At 30.6% G+C, this 25,437-nt stretch overlaps 4 protein-coding genes across 9 annotated transcripts; all 4 read left to right on the forward strand.

Annotated features, from left to right (window-relative positions):
- The first annotated feature begins 221 nt into the window (after window positions 1–221).
- LOC108467272 (ferritin-3, chloroplastic-like) lies at window positions 222–3,112 on the forward strand. The gene is made up of 8 exons (XM_017767870.2): window positions 222–803; window positions 969–1,052; window positions 1,144–1,204; window positions 1,295–1,382; window positions 2,177–2,238; window positions 2,394–2,459; window positions 2,559–2,622; window positions 2,710–3,112. Exons 1-8 carry the CDS (start codon window positions 526–528, stop codon window positions 2,757–2,759), a joined length of 753 nt encoding a protein of 250 aa, XP_017623359.1. The 5' UTR covers window positions 222–525; the 3' UTR covers window positions 2,760–3,112.
- Window positions 3,113–3,695: 583 nt separating this feature from the next.
- On the forward strand, window positions 3,696–6,811 carry LOC108466603 (DNA-directed RNA polymerase III subunit 2-like). 6 transcript variants are annotated; one of them, XM_053020178.1, is made up of 5 exons: window positions 3,696–4,243; window positions 4,346–4,467; window positions 5,078–5,150; window positions 5,234–6,071; window positions 6,268–6,811. In XM_053020178.1, the coding sequence occupies exons 1-4, from the start codon at window positions 4,100–4,102 to the stop codon at window positions 5,276–5,278; spliced, it is 384 nt and encodes a 127-aa protein (XP_052876138.1). In that variant the 5' UTR covers window positions 3,696–4,099; the 3' UTR covers window positions 5,279–6,071; window positions 6,268–6,811. The 6 variants fall into 6 exon arrangements, 3 of the variants coding, with proteins under 3 accessions (XP_052876138.1, XP_052876137.1, XP_052876139.1); XR_001868667.2 differs by having other exon boundaries at window positions 4,346–5,362; window positions 5,443–6,071; XR_008272270.1 differs by having other exon boundaries at window positions 4,346–5,362; window positions 5,943–6,071.
- A 7,790-nt stretch (window positions 6,812–14,601) lies between these two features.
- LOC108462331 (inactive receptor-like serine/threonine-protein kinase At2g40270) lies at window positions 14,602–19,243 on the forward strand. Its single transcript, XM_017762297.2, has 9 exons — window positions 14,602–14,998; window positions 15,089–15,227; window positions 15,310–15,381; window positions 15,792–15,935; window positions 16,016–16,093; window positions 16,481–16,950; window positions 17,026–17,216; window positions 17,289–17,421; window positions 18,459–19,243. The coding sequence occupies exons 1-9, from the start codon at window positions 14,878–14,880 to the stop codon at window positions 19,004–19,006; spliced, it is 1,896 nt and encodes a 631-aa protein (XP_017617786.1). The 5' UTR covers window positions 14,602–14,877; the 3' UTR covers window positions 19,007–19,243.
- Window positions 19,244–19,856: 613 nt separating this feature from the next.
- Window positions 19,857–20,486, forward strand: LOC108466778 (non-classical arabinogalactan protein 30). Its single transcript, XM_017767145.2, has one exon. It carries the CDS (start codon window positions 19,909–19,911, stop codon window positions 20,428–20,430), a length of 522 nt encoding a protein of 173 aa, XP_017622634.1. The 5' UTR covers window positions 19,857–19,908; the 3' UTR covers window positions 20,431–20,486.
- The last annotated feature ends 4,951 nt before the right edge of the window (window positions 20,487–25,437 follow it).

Consider the following 25,437-nt stretch of genomic DNA (forward strand, 5'->3'; position numbering starts at 1 on the left):
TGAATTGATTGTTTTAACAAGCAATATTTTTAAGTAATGGAATCCACTAACCACCACATGAACTCTCTAAAAGTAGATATTATTTAATACATAATTTTCATATTTATTACATTACCTCAAATAAAATTTTAAAAAATCAAAATTTTAAAAAGAATATATATAAAAAGGAAAATTTATCATTATTTAACAAAATATTCCATCTTTTTTGTCTTCTAGGGTAAAAGACAAGAAGACAATAAAGAAACCCTTTTTAGGATCACAAATCACAAAAAGAAGGGATTTTTCTACACGAGCCAGCCACACTCCCACCCTTCCACCTCCTCATCGCTATCGTCCACGTGCCATTCATCCAATGGTTATCCTCATCCCTAGCCATCCTTTTTATTGCCTCTGCTGATCCGTTCTCTCCTGCATCCATCCATCCATCCCTCTCTCAATCTTTATCTCCTTCAATTGTTTGTTTTTGGGTTAGAAAGCTCTGTTTTTTTATTACCCTTTTCATCAAAAAGCTTCAATCTTTCAACCATGTTGCTTAAAGCTTCCCCTGCTTTTTCTTTGTTGAAGAATCCCCAAGTTGAAACTCGGGTTCCTCTGTTTTCAAGAAACGGTTCTGGGGTTGGGTCTGGGGCTGTTGTTGTTTGTGCTACCAAAGGAGCCAATAATAAGCCATTAACAGGTGTGATTTTTGAGCCTTTTGAGGAAGTTAAGAAGGAACTTAATCTTGTCCCAACTGTGCCTCAAATGTCCTTGGCTCGTCAAAAGTTTGCTGATGAGTGTGAAGCTGCCATCAACGAACAAATCAAGTGAGTTTCTTTTTATATATGGTGTCATCTTTATGAGAAAAAAGATGGTTCTTTTATGGTTTGATCTACTTCTTTTTTTATGAAAAGATGATTCTTGGATGTGTGTTTATCTGTGTTTGGTTTCAAATCTTAGCACTAAATGTGTTTTGTATATGTTTGTGACAGTGTGGAGTACAATGTTTCATATGTCTACCATGCTATGTTTGCCTATTTTGATAGGGACAACGTTGCTCTCAAGGGTCTTGCCAAGTAATTTCTTCATGAATTTTCTCAATTTTTTTTGGTACCTTTTTTTTTTTGGTGGAACTGAGTTAACTTTAGGCTTTTTTCATGAATATAGGTTCTTCAAGGAATCAAGTTTAGAAGAGAGAGAGCATGCTGAGAAATTGATGGAATACCAGGTATTGTTGTAATGGTTTATCATTTAATATGATTTCCTTTTTTGTCTATTATTTATTTATTTACCTTATTATTTTGTTTGTTATTCTCAGAACAAAAGAGGTGGACAAGTGAAGCTGCAATCCATAATAATGCCCCTCTCTGAGTTTGATCATGCAGAGAAAGGGGATGCTTTATATGGTGAGTTCAAATTATTAGAACCACACGTAACATCTTCTTTATGCATCCACAAAAACAAAATGTGTAGTCTACCATTGTTGTACTTGAAAAGTACATTTGAAAAGCATCTAGCATTCAGTTTCTTGGTTCGAATGCCGAAAACCCTTTGTTTAGTATTGTTGTTGTAGTTGAAAAGTGCGATTCAAAAATGCTTTTGATGCCGAAAGCCCTTTGTTTATCATTGTTGTTGCAGTTGAAAAAGTGTCAATTTCTTGGTTTGCTTTCGAAAGCACTTTTAAAAGGTGCTTTGCATGCTGAAAGCCCTTTGTTTAGCATTGTATTTGCAGTTGAAAATTGCTGTTGGAAAGTGCTTTTGAAAAACATCTAGCAATCAGTTTCTTCTAGAAAGTGCTTTTGATGCCGAAAGCTCTTTGTTTAGCATTGTTGTTGTAGTTGAAAAGTGCTTTTGAAAAGCAGTTAGTAAGTGCTCTCTTGGGTTGGTTTCAAAAATACATTTAGGAAGTGCTTTGGATGCCGAAAGCCCCTTTGTTTAGCATTGTTTTCGTTGCCAAAATGTGTTTTTGGGACGGCCAAAAGCAATGAGATGTAGATTCAAGTGGCAACCTAGGAACATATGTGCGGAGATTTGTATGTTTGGTGTGTGTTTATTACATATGTTAGTTCCATGGAGTATCGGGAATTAGTGAGATATATTAGCAACACACCATCTTTCTTATTGCTGAATCAAACTGCATGATAATATCTAAAAGTCGATTTTATAACTGAAACTGACTGTATCTAATTCCTTGGTTCAGCGATGGAGCTTGCCTTGTCTCTCGAGAAACTAACAAACGAAAAGCTCTTGAACTTGCACAACGTAAGACGTTCCTCTTTCCTTATTAGCATCATGTTCTGTATTGCAGTTATGCCTTTCGATCTTCAACATGTTAATAAACTAGCTTGAGGTCTTATCAGTTTGGTTTACGAGATCATTGGACAAATCTTGTTAAACATTGTAGATGTGTCTAACAGGTGGCTGAGCGAAACCATGATTCGCAGTTGACCGATTTCATCGAAGGCGAGTTCTTAGCTGAGCAGGTAATGATACAAACCTTGTTGTCTACGCTCTTGGGGCTTTTTCGTTTTCATTTGCATTACCCACCCGTGATCATGATCTCGGTTTTGCTTTCTCAACAGGTCGAATCCATCAAGAAAATATCGGAATACGTGGCTCAGCTGAGAAGAGTTGGCAAAGGACATGGTATGAATCTTTAACTTTTCCGTGTCCTCATCTTTTTTTTACAAAAACATATTCTTTATCATAACCATACGTTGTTCATCGCTCTAGGGGTGTGGCACTTTGATCAAATGCTTCTCCACGAGGGAGCTATTGCATGAAAACCTGACCAGAGAAACCGCCGCTTGCTTCTGATACCAGCGATCCTTCTTTTAAGTTCCGTGTTAGTAGTTGTTGAGAGATTAAGTTTTGCAAGTTGTATGGCTAGTTTAGAAAACTTTGTGTTGATGATATAAGAAGATTGAGAGACTCAAAATGGATAATTTGTAAGTCCTCTTGATCATAGCTATAGATTTTCATGGTTTTCGACTTTTCGTATCGACATTTTTCGACTGTTTTTTCTTCGGTTAAATGCTCTGCATAGTTAGCAGATAAAATAATACAAGTAGGGATCATTTTGAAGTTTCGATTGTGTTTCTATGAATGAAAAAAACGAAGCTAATATGGGTTAAAATATGGTTGCTGCCATGTCTGCTTGAAGGTCTCTGCTAATATGGGTTAAAAAGATATTGGTTTAAATATGATTTTAGTCCTTTTACTATCTTGAATGTTGGAGTTTAATCTACTAGCTTTAGATTGTTACTATTTTTTTCACTTTATTAAAGAATGAGATTTATTTTAAAAAAATATGTACTTTTTATTTAAAATAATGTTTAAAATATAAACTTTTTGGGGTTAATTTTTTTAATAATTTCAAGTTTAAAAATTAAAAGTGAAAAATTTAATTACAATATCCAAAAGATTAAAGACAATACAAAGGGATGCAAGAAGTGTGCCTTTGTCCCAAAAGGTAAAATTTTATTCAACCCCTTTAAAATTTGTAAAATATAAATTAATACAATAAAATTATATTTTAACCCTCCAAATTTTATATTTCAAATTTGGTTCTCCTAAAAGTTTGTATGGCTTCAAAATTTTCAACCTGAATTACTATTTAGTAACGAAAAAATTTAGATTTGATTTAAGATATATAAATAATGGCATAAATAATATTTTAATAAAATAACAAAATAATGAACCCAAGAAAAGATCATCAAAAAGAAAAGGCATAATGATAAATTAGCCCCTAAAGTTTACTCCTTTTTCATTATAGCTCTAATTTTGTTTAAGCTTTAAATTTTAGTCAAATTATTTTTTGTTGAACGGAAAAGCTGATTGAACTATTAAAATTTTAACAACACTGATGTGATAGTTTACGTGACAATTCATGTATATCTCAACAGTCAGAGCCAAGGGTGGTTGGTAGGGCTCCGGTCTTCCCTAAAATGAAAAATTTTCTATTTAGGTTCTTTATAATTTATAAATTTTAAATTAGCAATGGCAAAATTACACTTTGGCCCTCTCAAAAGTGATAAAAATTTGATATAGACTACCAAAATGGTAAATTAAAATGGTGAAATTGGATGTTTAAGATAGTAAACCTTTACAGTGGCCATCAAATATGTATAGAAAAAAAGAATTTTCTTTTTTCTTGTGGAAAACCCATCAGCTTAATGTTTCTGAATTACCAGTGGACAAACAAAAGCTTACTGCTCCAATAAAATCAACTGCTGACAAGTTTCAGCTTCTTCCTGAGTTTTTAAAGGTGAACACTTTGATGTTAATTTGGTATTTATTTTTATGTGAATATGTTTATATTTTTTAACTGAATTGTGGTTTTTGGTTTTTTTTTCTTTTGTTATTATAGGTTAGAGGGTTAATGAAGCAGCAATTGGATTCTTTTGATTATTTTGTTAATATTGGGATTAAGAAGATTGTTCGTGTCAATGACAGGATTGTATCTGATATTGATCCCAGTATTTACCTCAGGTTTGAAATGCATTTTTTGTTTATGTTCTTTTGGTTATGATTGCTGTAAAATGTATTTTGTATAACTTGATGATGCAGGCTAGGGATGGAAAAAAACCCAAAGCTGACTGTTCTGATCTGACCTGATCGGAAAATCGGGTTTGGGGTGGGTCGGTTTTGAGGTGAACCTGCCCTGCCTGCTCTGAGATATTTAGCTAGCTTTTTCTTTTTCCATTTTTTTTTGTTAGAAGCAGCACAATGTAATCTATTTGCTTAACTGTTACTCATTTGTGATCAATTTTTGAAGTATTTTCGTTTTAGTAAAATTCGAGGGAGCAAAAAGCTAGTGGTGAATTAGTGATGATGACAGCCACACTGAGCTTTAGCTATTTTACAGTCATGAATTAGTTTGGTTGCCTTGTATTTTGTTCCTTGACATTTTCTGGTTATGATCTATCTGTGTGGGGAATTTAGTTTCCTATGGTATAATTTGGATTTGGATTTTTTTTTTTTTTTTTTTGTGTTGATCTAGCTCAGTTGTAACTTGTGTTGCTGTGCAGGTTTAAAGATGCTAGAATTGGGTATCCCTCCAAGATGGTTGATGGGAATTAATATGCTGTTAATCTTGTAGGTATTCTGCACCGATATTTGTCAACGGAGAGTACTTTCAAGTTAGATATGGGCAGAAAACTAGACTAGAAAAGGTATACAGCAGATGCTTCTTTGATGTGTGTATGATGCAGAATGATAGGTGCTTTGGATGTAATGCAAAATCTGTTCCTAGCAGAATAATCTTGTTATTGCAAAAATGCCCATCATGTTAAAGAGTTAACTCTGTGCGATATATGGAAAAGATGAAGTAGAACTTACAAGGCCATATCCCCATCACAATCAGTCACCAAGAAATATCTACCAGGTTTTTTACATCTTGAGCTTGGTTTACATGTGAACTGTAATTTTTGCTTTTGTCATCTCTAAATGTTTCTGTATTTGTAGTGTGCTATGGGGAAGCAGGCAATGGGAAATATTGTATATAACCAGACAAGCAGTATTACTTAGTATTCTTTAAATTTATTTTCCTACCTTAGAACAAAGAGTCCTTGTATGTTACCCCTCAGTTGCTAAGTATTTAGCCTTCAACCTTCTCAGGCGAGGCTATTTTTATTGCGAACTCATCCTTGTGTGCTTTATTGTGCATTAGGCTTCAACACAAGGTGATGAAAAGGCTAGCTTGACTGAAGCTGTGAAGTAACATTTAAGTCCTTTTTAATTTTTTATTTTAGAACTCAAAAATCCACTTGAATTTATGAAGGTTTCGTTATAATAAAACAAGCATTTACTGTTTTCCACAAGTTATGCTTAACTTGAAGTGATTAAATAATCTTTTATCCATGATTTTTGAGTGGTGAAGTACGATTCTTTCCTTTTACATTTTCACTGCTGGGATTATTGACAGTGACTAGCTTCAGTCTCAAAATAACCATCTTTTGACATAGGTTTGCAGAAAATGTGGTTTGTTAGGATACTACAGCCATAAGCTGAAAACTGGGATTTGTTCTTCATGTAAAAATGGAGATAATGTTTCTACTATGAAACTACTGTACGCATGCAAGCTTTTAATCCAGGTAAACTCGGCAAACATTTTTCTTATAGAAATGATGTGTTCGAAACTATCACATGCCTACTCGAATAAAATATCCAGTTTTACTTAAAATAGGATGCTTATTGAAATTCGATTTCTAAATTAAGATATTAATTAGGCCTCTAATGGCATTTGTTTATTGAGCATCATCTTCCTATACTGTTTGTTGATGCATACAGGCAAGGGCGAAGCCAGGAAACTTTGGTTGGGAGTTGAGAGTGTCAGGATAAGAATATAAATTGTTGGGGGGTCAAACTTAAAATTTTTATGCAAAAAAGATTAAAGTGTAATCCTAAATAGTAAGAAGGGCTCAAACTGCAATATGCTCATTTTATCCCCTTTGGATTCGCCCCTGCACACGGGTGTAGCATGGTACTTGTTAGTTCCACTTCTGAGCACATGTATTCGAGAAGCATGTATTTCATCTATATTTACTCGAACTTGGATTAAGTGTCGGATATGGGAATGTTCCGATATGGATATATATGTTCAACTTTTTCAATGTTTTTTCATGGTATTTGGAGAGCCCTTGGAGGGTGTTATATCCTCGTATCCATGTCCAGATATGAGTTAGACATGGAGTACTTCAAGAAAACCGAAGCGTAAGAGCAACATATTATTTCTTAAGTTTGTTGTTTGCTATGGTTATTCAAGTTGTTGTAAATTGTAATTCATTCATGAATTGGTTCGATATCCTTTTTCTCTATAGAATTTCTTTTGCTATTGGTTTTCTTTGTTCATTTCTTCTTACCATAGGATATAAAAGGGAGTTTATACTCAGAATCGGATTTCATTTTATTTCTTCTATTCAAAAAATAAACAAATTGATATTTTTGTTAAAATTTCATTTATTTTCACTATTAAAAACTAGTATGACTAACTTAATAACTAAATAGTGAGACATGATGTGTCATGTATATCTCATACTGACATACAATGGCCAATTCTTAATAGTAAAAATAGATAAAATTTTTCAAAAAGAATCAGTTTATTGTTTAATCTAATATATATATATTAATTTATAATTTGCAGTTCGACTCCTACTACAAAAATTTTCACGATACTTTTATTTAATAAAAGCTTTTAAGTTACTTTCTTCATACCTTTTGGATTTATTCCATTTTTTCCCTAGGAAATCTGTCCATGGGGATGTTTTCTTTTCTTATGCAATCGTTATCAACATTCTTTCCTTGCCATGGCAGTCTTTCGGGAACTCCAATCAATGAATATCGTTCCGCATTTGAAATTAGCAGACACTTGATTTGATGGTATGTTCAGATTATTTTGGGTCTAATCCAAAATTTTGGTAAAAACAAATTGTTGAAATGTATAGATTGGGGAATCCATGCAAAAACATTAGTAATATTAATACCTAAAAATATTAGTGAGTATTCAAGCTCATTATAAGAGATATTTATAACAGAACAATAGTTAAAATTTTTATCTGATTCTTAAACAGTAATATATGAACTGGATGAACCAGTCGATATTAGATAAAAAATCAGTCAAGATATTGATTTCCCAATTCCGGTCTGTGTCAATGACCATTTACTTGTCAAAGTCTTGGGTGTGATGACAAATTAGTATTGGTAAGTAATTAATTATATTTGAAATCATTTTCAATGGAGAAGAACCGTTCAATTTTAAAAAGTACAAACATCAATTTAAGAAGAGTCTTTCCCATATAAATCCACCTCTTGAAAGTGGGTTTAAAAACGGGATAACGATAAATTTAACATTTAATGTTTGTTAAGTAAAAGTTGGTCTCAGATCTTTAATGAAAGGTATTGTTTTTGTGATGGAGTTTTATCTCTTGTACTTTGAGGAGAACTCGGAGAGGTTCACACAGTTTAGGGAATGTCTTGGTTGGTGGAGATACAACTTGCAAACTCACGGGAGAGATGTCAGTATTGAGTATAATATTAATTATAGATATTGACACCTTTTTCGTGAGTTTGCAGGTTGTATCACCACCAATCAAGGAACTCCTTAACTTTGTGAACCCTGTTAGGTTCTTCTTAGAGTATCTTAAACTTTGTGAACCCTGTTGGGTTCTTCTTAGAGTATGAGAGACAAAACTCCGCCATGAGAATAATACTTTCTGTTGAGGATCCAAGAGCAACCTCTCCTCAATAAACATTTAATTATTTTTCATCACTTTGATCGTAAATTATTGTTTTGAGGGATTACTTTGGCTCTCAACTTTCAAATTTTAGTTAAATTATTTTTTTATGAAAAAATTGACTGAAATGTTAAAATTTTATTAGAACTTGTATGATGTCCATGTAACAGCCCATTTATACTTCATTCCCGATGCGGATAGTTCTTATGATTTTTTTTATTTTTTTATATATTTTTTGAATTTTTATGAAATACTAATGGATTACCACATGAGCTACTATTAGGGACAATAAAACCCAAATCACCTAATGGATTCCGAACTGATCCACACCAAATGATGCAATTTTTTTTTTTGAGAAATGGATGCAGGACCGGCAGAATGGATTTTTTGAGGGGTAGTAATTATAAAGTGATTATAGTAATTGTTTACATATCTCACCCCATCACCACTACATGAAATTACCATTTTACCTTCATATATAACTATTAAAAGGGTGAAAATTCAACAACTTGAACTCGAATTTAAAATGATATGAACATTAAATGTATGTAAAGATCCAAACCTGAATAGACCAAAACTTAAAATGATTCAAGCCTACAATGATTCAACTCGAAAAAACTCAAACCTCAAATTTTAAATTTTAAAATTCAAATTAACTTAAATTGATAGTTGAATCAACAGGACCACCGATTTCTAGTTCAACTATTACAAAATTAAAAATTCTAAAAAATTCATAAAAATTCTAAAAAAAAATTAAAGAAGAGATAATACAAATACATGACAATATAAACATAAACATTTATTTTATAAATTATAAAAATCAAATTAGATATTTAAATTTGAAACGAAATTTTATTTGATTTTATGTAATTCAATCAAAATTTTTTAACGGTTCTTATTATATCGCTCTTTTAATACAATATCTAGAACTACTTATAGTTACACTTTAGTACACTCAAACTCATGTCTTTCTACACTAATAATAATATCAATATCAATCGAAGTAAGTCTAGATATTTTTCCAATTTATAATAGTGAATGAATGGTTAATTTTGGATTCAATTCGGATAAGCATGGGAGAAAAATCAAAAAGTGTTAACTCTCGCCATAAACCAAAGTCATCAACCACTAAAGAATAGGTAAAACAATGTGCACCATAAATTTGATTTGATGTGTGCAATAAAATGTCAAAATAATTTAAAAGAATAAAATATTTTATTTGATGTCATGGGTGCATCAATTTAATTAAAAATAAAAATTATTTTTTAATTTTATTATTTCAATCAAAAATGAATTTAATTATATCTATATTTATTATAAAATTCATGATCGAGTAGTATCATTAGTTAAACAGTACCAACTTAATTAGGGAAGATGAAAATATATTATAAGCTGTTTTTGTCGTTTTATATTTTTATATAGAAAAAAAATATATATATATATATATATAAAAGATTTAAACCCGTGCTTCTTTAGTTTTACATTTTACAGATATATTTGTTATATAATTTTGTTTCTCACTTACATCATGAATATGTGATAATCATATTTCTATTTATTGGCCATTTATGTTTGTTGTAGTTTTTTTTTCCATTGTATTCTTTAATGCAAATTTAATTATCAAACGACACCATCCATGAAAACCCACATGAGCGTTTTAGATGTTTAGCTCCACCACCTTATAATTGAAAAGCGAATGGTCCAACTATCTCCGATATTGATTGAGTCTTAATTCGATCAAGTATTATTATTGTAATATTTTAAAAAATATGGGTGTAAACACGTTTTATAATAACTTCCATTTTAAAGATTGAAAGGTTATGAGTAATTTAAAATTTGTATAAATTAATAAAATCATATAACAACTATTAAATTAATAATTTGTATAAAAACCTTAAAATAATATAAATTATGTTATAAAGTAATGATATTTTAGTAATTATCCAATTAAGTTAATTAGTGATACTAACTCAATCAACGACTTAATATGTAGTATATATATCTAACATTATGCTTGAAATAAGGTCTAATTTTTCTTTCAGTCCCTGCACTCCCCAGACTCTTGAAATTCAGTGCCTTTACTTTAAATTCTAGAAATTTAGTCCTTTTACTTGTCTAATTTAAAAATTAAAACTATTTGATAACATTGTTAACTAACATTTACTAAATTTGAATATATGTTATGAATTGGACTTTAATTGTTATATCATATCTTTGAATATGTTCTAATTTAACGAATTCTATTAACAATATTATCAATTGGATTTTAATTTTCAAACCAAATAAAATAAAGAGACTAAATTTTAAATTATCGAAGAGTACAGAGTCTAGAGCACAATTAAACCTTAAAATAAATAGAATATGAAAATTCCATATATACACATATACATACATATATACATATTGTGACTATCAATCAAAGACCCAGAGTGTCATTTTATTGGTTGACTTGAATAAAGACTTATAAAGCATACATGTGATATAGTAAAGAATCTAGCCACGCACCACCAAACTTATTTCATTGACTCTTTCAATGATTCCCTCTTTCCACTCCATCTTTTTTTATTTATTTTTGATAATTATGTAATACACCATCAAAGTAATTTAATTTCACAAATGAAATTAAGAAGTTTTCGTATATTTTAATTGATATTTAAATAAATAAGATATATAATATTTTAGTATAATAATAAATTTAATTAAATCTTATTTACGATCTGAGCAGTTGACAATTGAATCTAACTTTTTTTCATTATTTTCGTATTTGTAATAGTGTGAAAGGAAAGCCTAGCTCTAAGTTGTTCAAGAATAGTGGCGTTGTTGGGTTTCTCGATCTTTTGACTTAAGATTAGTTAGTTCTATTTTTTTACGAGAGTAGGGAAAGGATATAACTCAGCGGTAGAGTGTCACATTGATGTAGTGGAAGTCATTAGTTCGAGTTTGGTTATTCCTAAACCCAATATGAGTTTTTCTATTTTGCCTTGTCCTCCGCCGTGATCAAATAAGAATGGATAAAAGGCTTGTGGGATTGATGTGAGGGGATAGGGATGGCTATATTTTTGGGAGCGAATTCTAGGAGAATATGAAGCATATGGATACAACTTATTCCTTGGAATGAAAGATAATTCCGATTTATATTTTTTGTTAAATTGGCTCTTGTTCTTTTTTTAAGCGAAATTTGACCCTCAACCTTCCAAAAAGAGTTGAATTGTTATTAAACGAAAATGCTAGCTAAAATGTTAAATTTTTAAACATGGTAACATGCATGACAATCCACGTGTAATTCATGCTATTTTTTGGAATTTTTATGAACTTTCTATTTTTTTTGAATACTTTTATAAAATTTAAATTATTTATTGACATGGTATGTAAGACAAATAATGCAATCTTAACATGAAGTACATGTAACATGCCATGCGGGTTGCCAGGCCAACATCATTGAAAATAATGTTTTACTCAACATTTTCGTTAAAAAAAAAACTATTTGACTTTTTTTGAAAGATTGAGAGCTAAATTTAGCTAAAAAAAGGAATAAGGGTCAATTTGACAAAAGATATAAGCATTGAGGGCTAAATTTATCACTATGCCTAATGAATTTTTAACCCTACTTCTTTTTATAGGTAAAATTATTTGGAAGATCCTTAAACTATGTATTTTGGGTAGATTTAATCTTCGAGCCCATTTTTTTTCGTGAATTTTATCAAATAGTTTGACATAATTTTCTTGAAATGGTTTTTTTTGTACTATTGGATAAACATGATACATTTTCCCTTTTTATTTAATGTGTTCAATTGTGCAGACAATACTGGTGTTTATATGTCATGTCATCATTTGTTAAAAAAATGTTAAACCACATCAAATTCTTCGACGGAATTGATGAAAAATGTTAACACAGGGACTAAAATATACTTTTTCAAAAGATAAAGAGACTAAATCTACCAAAAATGCATAGTATAGGGATTTTATATGGAATTTGACATTTTATACATTACCTTAGATATTAAAATAAAAACCTACAATAAAATTCTAAAATTTATAATAATGCAAGTCCTTATCATTCTTTTATTGTAATAAAATGATATAGTATGTAGAAATATGTTTAAAAAATGTAGTGTCATGGAATATTATGAAAAGTCAATGACATTGTATTATCACTTCAATCTATATATAATTTGTCTCTATATCATAACTTGTTGACTTTAACTATTTGATACCATACATAAATATATATTATATAATTTATATATTATATAAAAAAGGTACGAAAAAATATATAATTTTTATTTTTTCTTGACACGTGGTAGCATGTCATTGGTTAATATAATTTTTTAAAAGAAACTTTGGGTTGGGTAATAAAATTACAGAATTAAAGTATAGAGACTAATCGATAACAAAAATAAAGTATAAAGGAAAAATTGATAAAAAGTAATGCAAGTATCAAAGTGAAAACTTAACTATAATGTAGGGTTTTGTATAAATATTTTTATTTAGTTTAAAATTTATATTACTCATAATACAAAATATCGTTTAGTTTTTGCTATAAAATTTAAAGCCTGTCAAGCTAGACATTTTTTAACACAGTCTCTCTAAAATTAACCTATTTCTTTAAATCTTGAAAAACCAGACTATTTAACCAATTATATATATATATATATATGCATACTTTTATCATAAATTTTGCTATAATTGAGGACCTTGGAACATGTAACAAATTATTGGAAATTATGGTAGCAACTTTTGAGGAAATTTCTCATTAAAATTTTTGATTGGTTTGATTAAGAAAAAAATATTATTTTAATAAATTTACATTAATACACTTAATTATATGATTCAATCATAAATCCATAATTATGCTTCGGCGTTGGAGATAATGCAAGGCTCCAATTCTACAAGTAACAAAAAATGACAGCATGTAATGAAATATTTGGTAAAAATACCATGGAGGTCCTTGTACTTATTGTTAGATTGCATTCACCTCTTTACTCAAAAAAGCGGCAAATTAGTGCCTTTACATTAGATCAAAGAGCAAACTAGTCTTTTATATTAAAATTTTTATCCATTTCTACTATTAAAAACTGGCATGACCGATAGAATAATAGAATAGTGTCATGTGGTTGCCACTTCTACTGATGTATAGGTAACAGTTTTTAACGGTGGAAGAAATTTTAGCAAAAGGGTCAAATTACTCTTTGATCTAATATATAATGATTAATTTACCCACTTTTAAATACAAAAGAAAAATGCAATCTAATTCTTAATACAAAAACGTATAATTTAAAAAAAATATTTTAGCACTAATGTTATTGAAATTTAATATTTGGTCTCTTTGCTAAATCGTTAATAGTGGTATTTTTTATTGGTATAATAATTTAGCCCGTAATGTTTATGATCCTATCAATTTAGTCCTTATTTTAAAAAGTTCAAAAATTTAGCCTTTAACTTTACATATTTTGTCAATTTAGTTTTACTTCTTAAAATTTGAAATTTAAAATTAAAAACCTTAAAAAATAAAAACCAATTAAAAGTTCTTTATATATATAAATGCATAATATTTTATAAAAATACATACAAAATTATAAATAAATGAATTCTCATTTTCTCTATTTTCGACATGAAATTTATTTATTAAAATAATGCTTTTATAAACAAAATGTTTGAAAAAAACCATAAACAAGACTTAAACTAGATTCAAAATTGCCCTTTTTTTTATTTTATCAAGTTAGGGAGTAATAGTGCAAAGATTGAGTGATCAAAGTGTAAACTTGTAAACTTACTAATAGTTGAGTGACCAATTTGTAACTTTTTAAAATTCAGCGACCAAATTGTAAACTTGCTAATAGTTGAGCAACCAAATTTTAAATTTATCAGTCCAACATCTAAAGTTAGTTAAGAACTTAACGGCACAATTACCATTATAACTTTTCAAATAGTTCAGTAAACAATTTGTAACCTGCTAAAATTGAGTGACCAAAGTATTAACTTACTAATAGTTGAATGACCTTTAGGTGTACTTTGTCCATCAAATTATAATAAGTAAAAGTACTGCAAAGGCCTCTATACTAAGCCTTGCATTTTGCCCCCTCTATTAAAAAAATAGGCAAATTAATCTCTATACATTAAGTCAAAGAGCAAACTGGCATTCTTATTAAAAGTTCCATCCATTTCTACTATTAAAGTTTTTAACCGTACAAATGAATGAAATTTTTTATAGAAATGACTAATTTGCTCTTTGATTTAATTTACTGGAATTAATTTATCCATTTTTAGTAGAAAAGGTAATTGTAATTTTGCTCTTAATACAAGGGTCTCCAATGGAATTTTACCAATAATAATCTAATTAATTAATTATCTTTTAATAAAAGCAATAAAAAAACCATTAATTCAAAATCAAATACATGCCCATGGGCATGGCAGCCCCACTCAACCCAACTGCCCATTGATTATTGCCAGCTTTTCCTTTCAATTCCTTTCATTATGATGAGTCACAGTCTTTACCGTCAATGGCTCCATTGCTTCATATTGGTTTTGCCTTTTTGCCATAGTTAAGTAAGTAAAAGAAAACATAAATAAAAAGCCTTTTACTTAAACACTTCAGTCTTTGAGCAATTTACAACCTTTGATTCAGTGTTTGAATTAAGCTTGGTCCAAACAACAAGTGAAGAAGAAGATGGTTGTGAACAAGAACAGGAAGTTTGTAAGATTAAGACAAGAGTTTTCAGTTGTTGTTGTAGCGCTGCTGCTGTTTTTCTTATGTCAAAGTTCTGGTTGCTGGTCCTTGAATGAAGAAGGTAACTGTTCTTCTTCTTCTTCTTTTTTGCCTTTTTAAGCTTTGGGTTTTGTTTGTTTCTTGCGAAAATATGTTTCTTGAATGAATGCAGGGTTGGCTTTGTTGGGATTAAGAGAGAAAGTGGTGAATGATCCATTTGGTGCTTTATCTGGTTGGAAGAAAGTAGATGGAAAATTTGACCATTGTTCCTGGTTTGGTATCCAATGCTCTAATGGCAAAGTTATTGTCGTGTAAGTTTTTTTTTCCCTTTTCTGTTTGGTTACCAAGAAAAGGACGGAAAAATTTTTATTTATGGGATTAAAAAAAATGCAGGAACTTGAAAGATTTTTGTCTTGAAGGAACATTGGGACCTGAGCTTGGAAATCTAGCTCATATTAAGTCTATGTAAGTGCCTATAAGGTAAAAATACCATGAAGGTCCCTCCACTAAAAGAAATAGGCAAATTAGTCCCTCTACACATTAGATTAAAGAGCAAACTAGTTCTTTCAGTTTAAAAATTCATTCATTTCTAGTGTTAAAAACTGGCATGGCTGATAGAATAACCAAATAGTGGCATGTGGTTTACTAGGGGCCAGTTTTTAATAATAGAAATGGTAAAAGTTTTAATTGAAGGACCAATTTATGTTTAATCTAATGTATAGGGACTAATTTGTCTATTTTTTGTGTTGAGGGGGCGAAATGTAATCTAGCTCCTAGTATAAGGACCTCCATGATAATTTTACCGTGCCTATAATCAAAACCTAGGTCCTTACTTTCTTCAAATTCATCTCTTTTGATGCCATTTTTTTCCCTAGAAATTTAAGGAACAACTCTTTTACTGGGAAAATCCCTGAAGAAATTGGTCAATTGAAGGAATTGGAGGTGTTGGACTTGAGATGTAATAACTTCAGTGGATTAATTCCCCCTCAACTTGGTACCAGTTTGTCACGAACAACACTGTAAGTGTATAGTGTCGAATAATTCGATTTTTCTAAGCAAGACTCTGTTTTAAGAACTCATTTTCTGCATAATTTTGCAGGTTACTGGACAATAATGAGCTTCTGAATCAACCTTCTGAGGCGGCTAAATCGTCTTGCAAGCAAAGATTCAATACATGGTATGCCTGCTTATTTGAGAATCAAGCTTAGTTGCCTCATGTTGTTCATTGTTCGTGTCGTGTTCAACTCGTGTTCTCTGTGTTGCATCATCTTGTCTTGCAAGCAAAAATTTGACTCATGCACTCGTGTCGTGTTGGATGCAATTGTTGTGAAAAGTTTCTTTCTAGTATAATTTGTCATGGGAAGTTTCTTTGTTGTTGTGTGTTGTTATTGTTTAGTTGCATCATATTGTTCATGTTATGTTTGTGTCACGTTAACTCATGTACCCTGTGTTGCATCATCTTGTCTCGCAAGGCCGTGCTCGTTTTGGATGCAATTGTCATGGGAAGTTGCTTTGTTGTTATTGTCTAGTTGCATCATATTGTTCATTTTTCGTGTTACGCTAGGAACCTAAGCCAACCTGAAGATGCAGCTCAAAGGAGACTACTGGAGGAGAAAAGGCCTACAACTCCTTCAAAGCCGCAAAAACTACCCCATTTATTCGGTCCTGCAGTTGCTAGACATGCTCCGGAAAATCCACAGTCCCCTATTCCATCACCTCAACCAGGACACGAAGCACGACCTAATGTTTCTACTCCGTCCCCTTCATCGAAAAACAAAGTACGACCCAATGCTTCTATTCTGTCCCCTTCTCCATCAAAACACAAAGTACAATCCAATGCTTCTACTGCTTCTACTTCACGTCCTCGTTCGAGTTCACATAGTCAACCTGCAATACTAGCCGGAGCCATAGGGGGTACTGTATGTCTTCTAATATTAATAGCCATTACCTATATCTTTAATACGTATAAAGTATCCACCGTGAAGCCATGGAGAACGGGGTTAAGCGGACAACTTCAAAAAGCATTTGTGACCGGTAATTATTCTTCTTGTTTTCTATTGCGAAACTAAACGTCCTCAACTGAACTTCAAAACATTCTAATTGATTTAGGTGTACCAAAGCTGAAAAGATCGGAGCTGGAAGCAGCCTGTGAGGATTTCAGCAATGTAATTGATTCATCAACGATCGGTACCGTTTACAAAGGGACATTGTCTAATGGGGTTGAAATAGCAGTGGTCTCTTTCCCGGTGAAATCCGCGAAAGATTGGTCAAAGAACTTAGAAACACAATTCCGGAACAAGGTAAGATACACTCACTTGGCGTGTTCTTTGTGGTTCGGTTTTTAACTATGTTCTTTGGTTTAATGGTTTTAGATCGAGACATTATCGAAAGTGAGCCACAAAAACTTTGTCAACCTTCTCGGATACTGCGAGGAAACCGAGCCGTTTACTAGGATGATGGTTTTCGAGTACGCTCCTAATGGTACTCTCTTTGAGCATTTACACAGTAAGTACATTAGCTATCCTTTTTCCATTTTCGTCCCGATAGCTTCCTATATGTTAATCCATGCATATGTTTTCGAGTAAACTTGTCAACTGGGTAAGTTGGATTGGTTTCGGATCATATCTAAAGTGAGTTACTTTGAGTTTTAAAATTTGACATAATTACAAATTTAGCCCCTGATGTCTATCTTTTTATGTCATTTTTACCTATTTTTTTCATCATTTTGACTTTCAACTTTTAAATTTTAATCAAAATGCTGTTTTTCGCACAAAAATTTTAATGACGATAACATGGCTGCCTGCGTGGTAGTTTACGTCAGAAATTTTATCTTTTAAAAAAAATAATTATGAAGTACATGTGAATTGTCATGTGAGATATCACATTAGTATCATTAAAAATTTTACAGTTCTGCCAGGTTTCCTAAAAAAAAAAATTACTAAAATTTAAAATTTTGAGTGCCCAAGTGAAAAAAAGAAAAGAAATTAGTGCCAAAGTTTCAAAAAGTGTAAATCTTATGAGTTAAATTTGTCATGCCTAAAATTTGTGCCATTCCGATTAGGGTCGATTTTGGATTTGAGTCATTTCAGGTTTGGGTGTTTTTTGATTCGAGTTTTTCAAGTCAGACCATTTGGGGTTCAAGTCACAAGTTCGGGTCATTTCAGCTTATTTGTTCAGACCATTTTGGGTTTGGGTCACTTCTAAATCGAGTCATTCAATTCAGGTTCAAGTTATATGAGTTCGGGTTATTGAGTATTTATGACATATCATGTTGGGTCGAGTTTAGAGTCCAGGTCATAAGGATTTGAGGCTCAAGTTTTCAGGCCAGTTCATTACAAGTTTGCATCATTTGAAGTTCTAGTCAATTCACGTTGGGTCATTTTGGATTTGGTGTTTGGTCATTTTTAGTTTGGATCAGTTTAGATTCGAGTCAAATTGAGTTCGAGTCAAACAAGTTAAGATCGTTAATCTTTTATGATTAAATCGAGTTAAATCGAATTTGAATGTTAATGAAATGCATCTTCTCTCAATTGACATTGCAGTTAAAGAGTCCGAGCACTTAGACTGGTCCATGAGGCTTAGAATCATAATGGGGATAGCTTACTGCCTTGACCACATGCACCACCTCAACCCGCCCCTACCCCACAGAAACCTCTCGTCCTCGGCCATCAACTTAACCGAAGATTACGCAGCCAAAATATCGGACCCATCTTTCACCACCGAGGTACCTGCAACTCTACAAAGCAACGTTTATGCGTTTGGGGTATTACTATTCGAAACAATCACCGGTAGAATACCGTACACGGTTGACAATGACTCAATTGAAGACCGGTCATCACACTATTTGTCAAAAGACCAACCCCTTGTAAAGATGGTAGATCCTATTCTGAAATCCTTCGACACGAAGCAAGTTGAATCCATTGGGGAGGTCGTAAATGCTTGTGTCGACCCCGAGCCCAAACGGAGACCAAACATGAGAGAAGTTAGTGGAAGGTTGAGGGAGATTATTGGAATTTCACCTGATGGTGCAGTCCCTAAACTTTCTCCTCTTTGGTGGGCTGAGCTTGAGATTATGTCTAATGAATTTTGATGATATATATATGTAGGCGAGCTATGGTTTGTATTTATTTATAGGGTTAATGGAAACTCTGATGTATATACTTTGAGATAGGGTGGAAAATTTGGGAAATCTTCGTTTTTATTATGTATCTTTTATGTTCGTTTTACGAAACATAATCGAACATAAAAGATTAATATTTTCGAAGTTTATGGTTGGTTATCATAACAATGTTATCTCACGATTTGAATTTGAATTTTTTCATTGAAAGTGTAATGTGTTTTATCATTACACTTAATATTGCATTCTTTCTCGGATTGTAAATGAATAGATTGTTGTAGAAAGAATTATGGTTAAACTTCTTGGTTGGTTTAAACTCACGAACTGGTCTGACCGAAGTTACTTATAATGGTAGATTTGTTTTGTAGCTATTAAAATAATTTATACCTATTGATTATCGATTATAAATTATCACAATTGAATTAATCGATAATCGAGTTCTAATAAGTTAATTAAATTGATAACTTAAACCCAATCCAATTTAGTTGATCTTGATAATCGATTATAAGTTAATTAAATTGATCGAGTTCTAATCTTTTACTGGTTCAATCAATTTTACACTAATTCAATCCTTTTTTGTCAACTAATTTTTAATTCAACCAATTCAATTGATCAATCCGATCCGATTCTTACAACCATCCATCATATCCAATTTTTTTTATTCCACGTTCATTGTTAATACAAAAGTGGCCTTCACGTAAATGAATATACAATAAAAACGTTGACCATGTTTAATACTTATTAGCTTGCACGTCTATCATTACATTAAAACGCAACTCAAACTATATATATATATAATTACATCAACTATTATTTCAACTCACAATCCTTATTATCCCAAAAATTTCCCCTTTCAAGCTCCAAAACTTATATCCATGGCTGCCATTCACTTATCATTTCTCATCTTGCTTCTCCCGTTAGCTTTTCCCTCCGCATTTGCCTACGAAACCAACCCACAACCGAAAAAAACCCAAGTAGTCATCGAAGGAATGGTGTATTGCCAAAGCTGTGACAACTACGGGTCATGGTCCTTATCGAAAGCCAAACCGATCGCGTCGGCTAAAGTTAGTGTCATTTGCAAGAACCAAAGGGGACAAGTAAGTTACTACAAGGCCTCTGAAACGGACGGAACCGGTTACTTCTTTGCCGAGCTCCAAGGGTTTGAAATGAGTCACTTATTATTGGAGCACCCTCTTCAATCTTGTGTTGTTAAGCTTGTCGAGTCGCCGCTCGAGGGATGTAATGTCCTATCGAACATTAACTATGGATTATATGGCTCGCCATTACGGTACGAAAACAAGAGGTTTTATAGGAAGGATTACGACGTCGTGATCTATGCTGCTGGTCCGTTGGCTTTCCGTCCGGCTCATTGCGATGCACCTACCAAGCACTATTAATTCCACTATTTAATTTAAGTTGAAGACCCCAAATGAAATCAAGTTTTTCATTTTGATTATTGTTTTTGGTACGTTGTGTGTTCACTTTATGTTGGTACGTTCTATTTTTTGAATAAATTATTAAATTGTAACTCTTCTGCAGTGCAGCTTTCTTGTTTCAGTGGTAACAAAATTTTTAAATGAAATCAATGTATGTTTCGGTTCATAGATGTTAATTTTTTTCAAGGTTTGTGGTTGTTTTTCTCAATAGTTTCATCTCTATTGTTTAAACTCGAGTTCACCCTTAAAAATGCTATGTACATTACCATTGCACTCAACACTTATAAGTAAAATTATTGTATTTTTTATATCAATTAAGATGCCATAATATTAGTGTTTAAGATATCTTAGTGTTTTTTTTTTTGAAAGTTTCACTATTATAAATACAATACATTAATAAGTATAATACAAATACAAATATATGTCTAGTCAATTGTAATGTAGAATTAAATCAATAAAAAGCACAACGGAAAAAAAACCAAACCGAATACACATATGACATGTGCGTACATGATGGGATGAGACCCATCCATTGCAATTATGCATGGTGAAACTCGAATCTAAATACTCAAGAACTTAGGGTCTTCACCTTAACCAATAAGTTAAGACTTTTTTGGTAGGTCGAGGTTATTTATGGTTACTTGTTCAAATCATTTCAAATTTAGTCATTCCAATTTCAAATCATTTATGATTCAAATGGATGAGTTTAAATTATTGATTTTTATTGTTCAATCTAGTTGGATCAAATTTGGGTTCAAATTGATTGCATCATATTTTAAGTTTGAAAATCAAAATTGACAAGTCTAATAGGAGACAAGTTACTCCTTTATTTATAGTTACCTAATCAAATTAGTCCTTTTACTATTAAATAGATCAATTTAGTATCCGTACTATTAAAAAAAATTAAAAAGGCTAAATTGAAATAGAGTTAACATTTATTGTTTAAAAAATATCATTTACTGTTCAATAGAGTTAATATTTTAAAATGGTTCTATATATAAAATCAACTTTTGTTTGGAATTGAACAATTAAAAACCAATAAAATTCAAGGCATTGTTATAAAAATACCATTGATTCTTTTTAATAGTATAGAGACTAAATTAATACATTGAAGGGCTAATTTGATCTAATCTTTATAATATAGGGACCTCCTATGAAGTTTAACATTTCTTTAGGTGATGCTGATTTTTATTATATAATATTAGTTTGGAATTATTGTCATAAATATGATGCCTTTGATGTTAAAATATGAATATAAATTTAATTATAAACTATTATTATTCTATATATAAATGTTTATAATAATCATTATTATTCAGCATAAGTTTCATACAAATTGTATTATTTATTTATTTATTTATGCTACTAAGACATTTATTTATTTATTGTTTTTGCCAATAATTACGAAGTAGGAAGTCCTTTTCATTAGTCAAAGCATTTTATAAACATGTTCATATATTTATATATAAAATTAATTTAAAATTTGACATAAATAAATGGCATAAACTATCCCATTACAAGAGATAGAGACACCTACATTTTTTTCTTAAGAAATTACATACTGAATATATCAATTAAAAAGTAAATACCTTTTTTAAATTTTGGTTGCAATTGACTGAAGCGTGTAAGGGAAAAACGTTCAGGGACATGATAAAGTAATTACCTTTTTTAGATTGGCTGAAAAAAGTGTACTGCATGAGAGTATGACGACACCTAATTAAACTTTTGATTTATTTGTATGTTAGGTCTGTCTCTTTTGAAATTAAATTTAAATAGCACTTAAAAGATATAAGAATAAAAAAACTCTTCTCATTTAGAAAAAAAACTTTAAAAATATATAAAATCTGTATTTAAATTACCCAATATGTCCCTCAAAAATTTCCTCAAGTTTATATAAATTTAAACACTTTTGGTTCATTCCTAACATATTTGAACTTATGTAAACTTGAGGAAATTTTTGAGAGATATATTGGGTAATTTAAATAAGAATTTTATATAGTTTTTAAGTTTATTGTTTTAAAAATAAAAAAAAATGAGAAAGGTTTAATTTTGTTATTCTTATATCTTTTAAGAGCTATTCAAATTTAATTTCAAGAAAAGACAGACCTAACATGCAAATAGACTAAAAGTTTAATTAAGTGCTGTTATACTCTCATGCGACTCTCTTTCTTCAAGTCAATCTAAAAAAGATAATTACTTCATCAGGTCCCTGAATGTTTTACCGTTGTACGCTTCAGTCTGGTACTGCCAATTTGTTACGCGGCGCCAAAAAACTTTTTTTTTGGGGGGGATTTTTAAAGTGGTGCCGCCTGGGAAAGTGGCGGCACTCAACTCTACTGTATAAATCAGGTCATTAATTCCTATAATTAATTTTAAAATTTGATCATTTTCATAATTTTTTAAACTTATAAGGTTAGATTCTTAAAAAACCCCAAATATATGAATATATCAAAATTTATATTAGTAAAATTATTAACTAAAGCACCTAAAACATGATATGATGCAAATAAAAATAAATAAAAAATGCTACATAATGCGAGTTTTAAAATATTAAAGTATGTGTAAATATAAATATAAAATAGGTTAAATCTTGTTATTAGTTTCTATATTTTTGTAAAATTGTAAATTTAATCTTTATATTTTTATTTGATCAATTTTAGTTCTTGCACTTTTAAAATTTAAAATTTCAATCCTCTTCACACAATAATTGTTAAATTCATTAAGTTAAATTATGTCATTTTCCAAAATTTGATTGCTAAACATATTTTCATATGTGTAATGCCATGTCAGCTTCTTATTTTCACATATTACTCACTAAAAATCCAGTTAATGGATTAATGATTATTATTTGCTTCCAGATTGAAATTTCAAAATTCGAAAAATATATAGACTTAGAATGATTCAATAGGAGAGAATATGTACAAAATCTACAATCGTACATATAATAGAGAACTAGTAATTGAATTTAATTGAACGAATTTAACCAAGGGGAAGGCAGAAATTTTTTTAGGGGGGGAAAGATTAAGTTATATATTTGTAGGAGTTAAAATGCAATTTTATCCTTGTATTTGCTTATATCTTTATGGTTTTCAAAAGGACTAAATTGAAATTCTAATATTTTGGGTGGCCAAACTATAATTTTATCATATATTAACTTAAAATTTTTAAAATTTTGGTGGTCTAAAGCATTAATTTTCCATTTTATGGGGGCTAGGGCTCTTGCTTGCCCCCTCCTCCCTTTACCCCTAGATTTAACTGCTACTATTTTGATCAAGATTAAAAGTTCAAATTCTGAAAAGTAAAAAGACTAAAATTGACTAATTCAAAAAATATAGATTAAATCTACAACTTTCGCAAAATATTCCAATAATAGAAAACATACCTTACACATGATATATATATATATATATATATATATATATATATTAATCTACATAAAACAGATAAAAAAACTTGTTTTATATTCTCAACTCGAAATTATAAAATTATTAAACTAAAAGACAGATATCCTTTTTTTTTCCTATTACATCCTCCATGGATGCCGATGGTAGATCCGCATTAATAGGTTCACGTATACTCAAGCACGTTAAAAAAATCACGTAAATAATTATAATATTTTTTTATAAAATATATAAGAAAAAAACAAAGGTATCATATCATAATTCATAAACCATGGTTGACTTCACAAGTTGGGAAATTGAAGCAGAATCTGTCAGAAAAAAAAAAAAAAAAACCAGACCTGTCTATATTAATTTTCACTAGCTAAGCTAAAACCAAACCAGCTAGCTTTGCCCTCTCCTGTGATTGTTCAAAATCATGTTTATAGTTATGTAAAAGCGTCACGCATTACATATATTAAGAATCGCATTTTATTTTTTTAATCTCTTTCTATTGTTAAAATTTATAATTGTGATTAATGAATAATCAGATAGTGATGCGCATGACGTATCATGTATGCCTCATATTAACGTATATAGATAAATTTTTAATAGTAGAAATGAATAAAATTTCTAACAAAAGAACTATTTTACTTTTTTTTTTATTAGTAAAAGAGCTAAAATATTGTCAATAAAATTTTGGCTCATTAACAAAGTTGAAGTCGCACGAGCTTTGAGGTTTTAGATTAGAGTCTCATCTTATGTAAATGCGTGGATTCATTATCAAATTTATTATGAATTATTAGTTTGCAGGTTTAAATTGAGCTAATTATTTAACTCAGTGTTTATAATAACCGATTTTGTTGGAATTATTATGACTTAAAAACACAATCATTATTTTGTTTTGGATTTTTTTTAGGGTTAATATACTATTAGGTCTGTGAGTTTGGCCTTCAATGTTCAATTTGATGCCTGAGTTTCTTTTTGTCCCAACTTTAAGTTTAACTTCAATTTTTATTTTGGTACAAGAGTTTGTTCTTTGTCCCAATTAAGCACCTGAGCTTGATTTTGATGTTCAATTTTATACCTAAGCATTTTTTTCTTCTAATTAAGTACCTATGTTTTTTACTAGAACACACGTGCGAAACATTCATTACATTGCATGATGTTATTTGATTTGGGTATCAAATTAAACATTATAGCCAAACTCGAATACCAAATTAAAATAAAAAAAGATTCAAGGACCAAATAATAGAATAACACTTTTTTACGCCAAAAATGGGCGAGCTGATAGGGATGGTCAATTTAAAATTTAATTCCCCAAAGCTTAGGGTAAATAATTTCCACCAGTCGATGCGCAACAGATTGCGTTTGTTCCCCCAAGTGGCCAAACATAAATACTACTAGTAATGGGTTAATTTTACCAAATGTCCTTAAAACTATTGCTTAGATTCTACTTTGGTCTCTAAACTTCAAAATAATTTAATTGAGTCCCCAAAGTATTAGTATTATATTAATCAAGTCCTTCCATCACCATATCTGTCAATTCAAACATTAAATGTTACCTCGAATATGATGTGGAGCATATTTA

The sequence above is a fragment of the Gossypium arboreum genome, chromosome 10, assembly GCF_025698485.1.
Source record: "Gossypium arboreum isolate Shixiya-1 chromosome 10, ASM2569848v2, whole genome shotgun sequence".
In the NCBI taxonomy this organism is placed as follows: Eukaryota; Viridiplantae; Streptophyta; class Magnoliopsida; order Malvales; family Malvaceae; genus Gossypium; species Gossypium arboreum.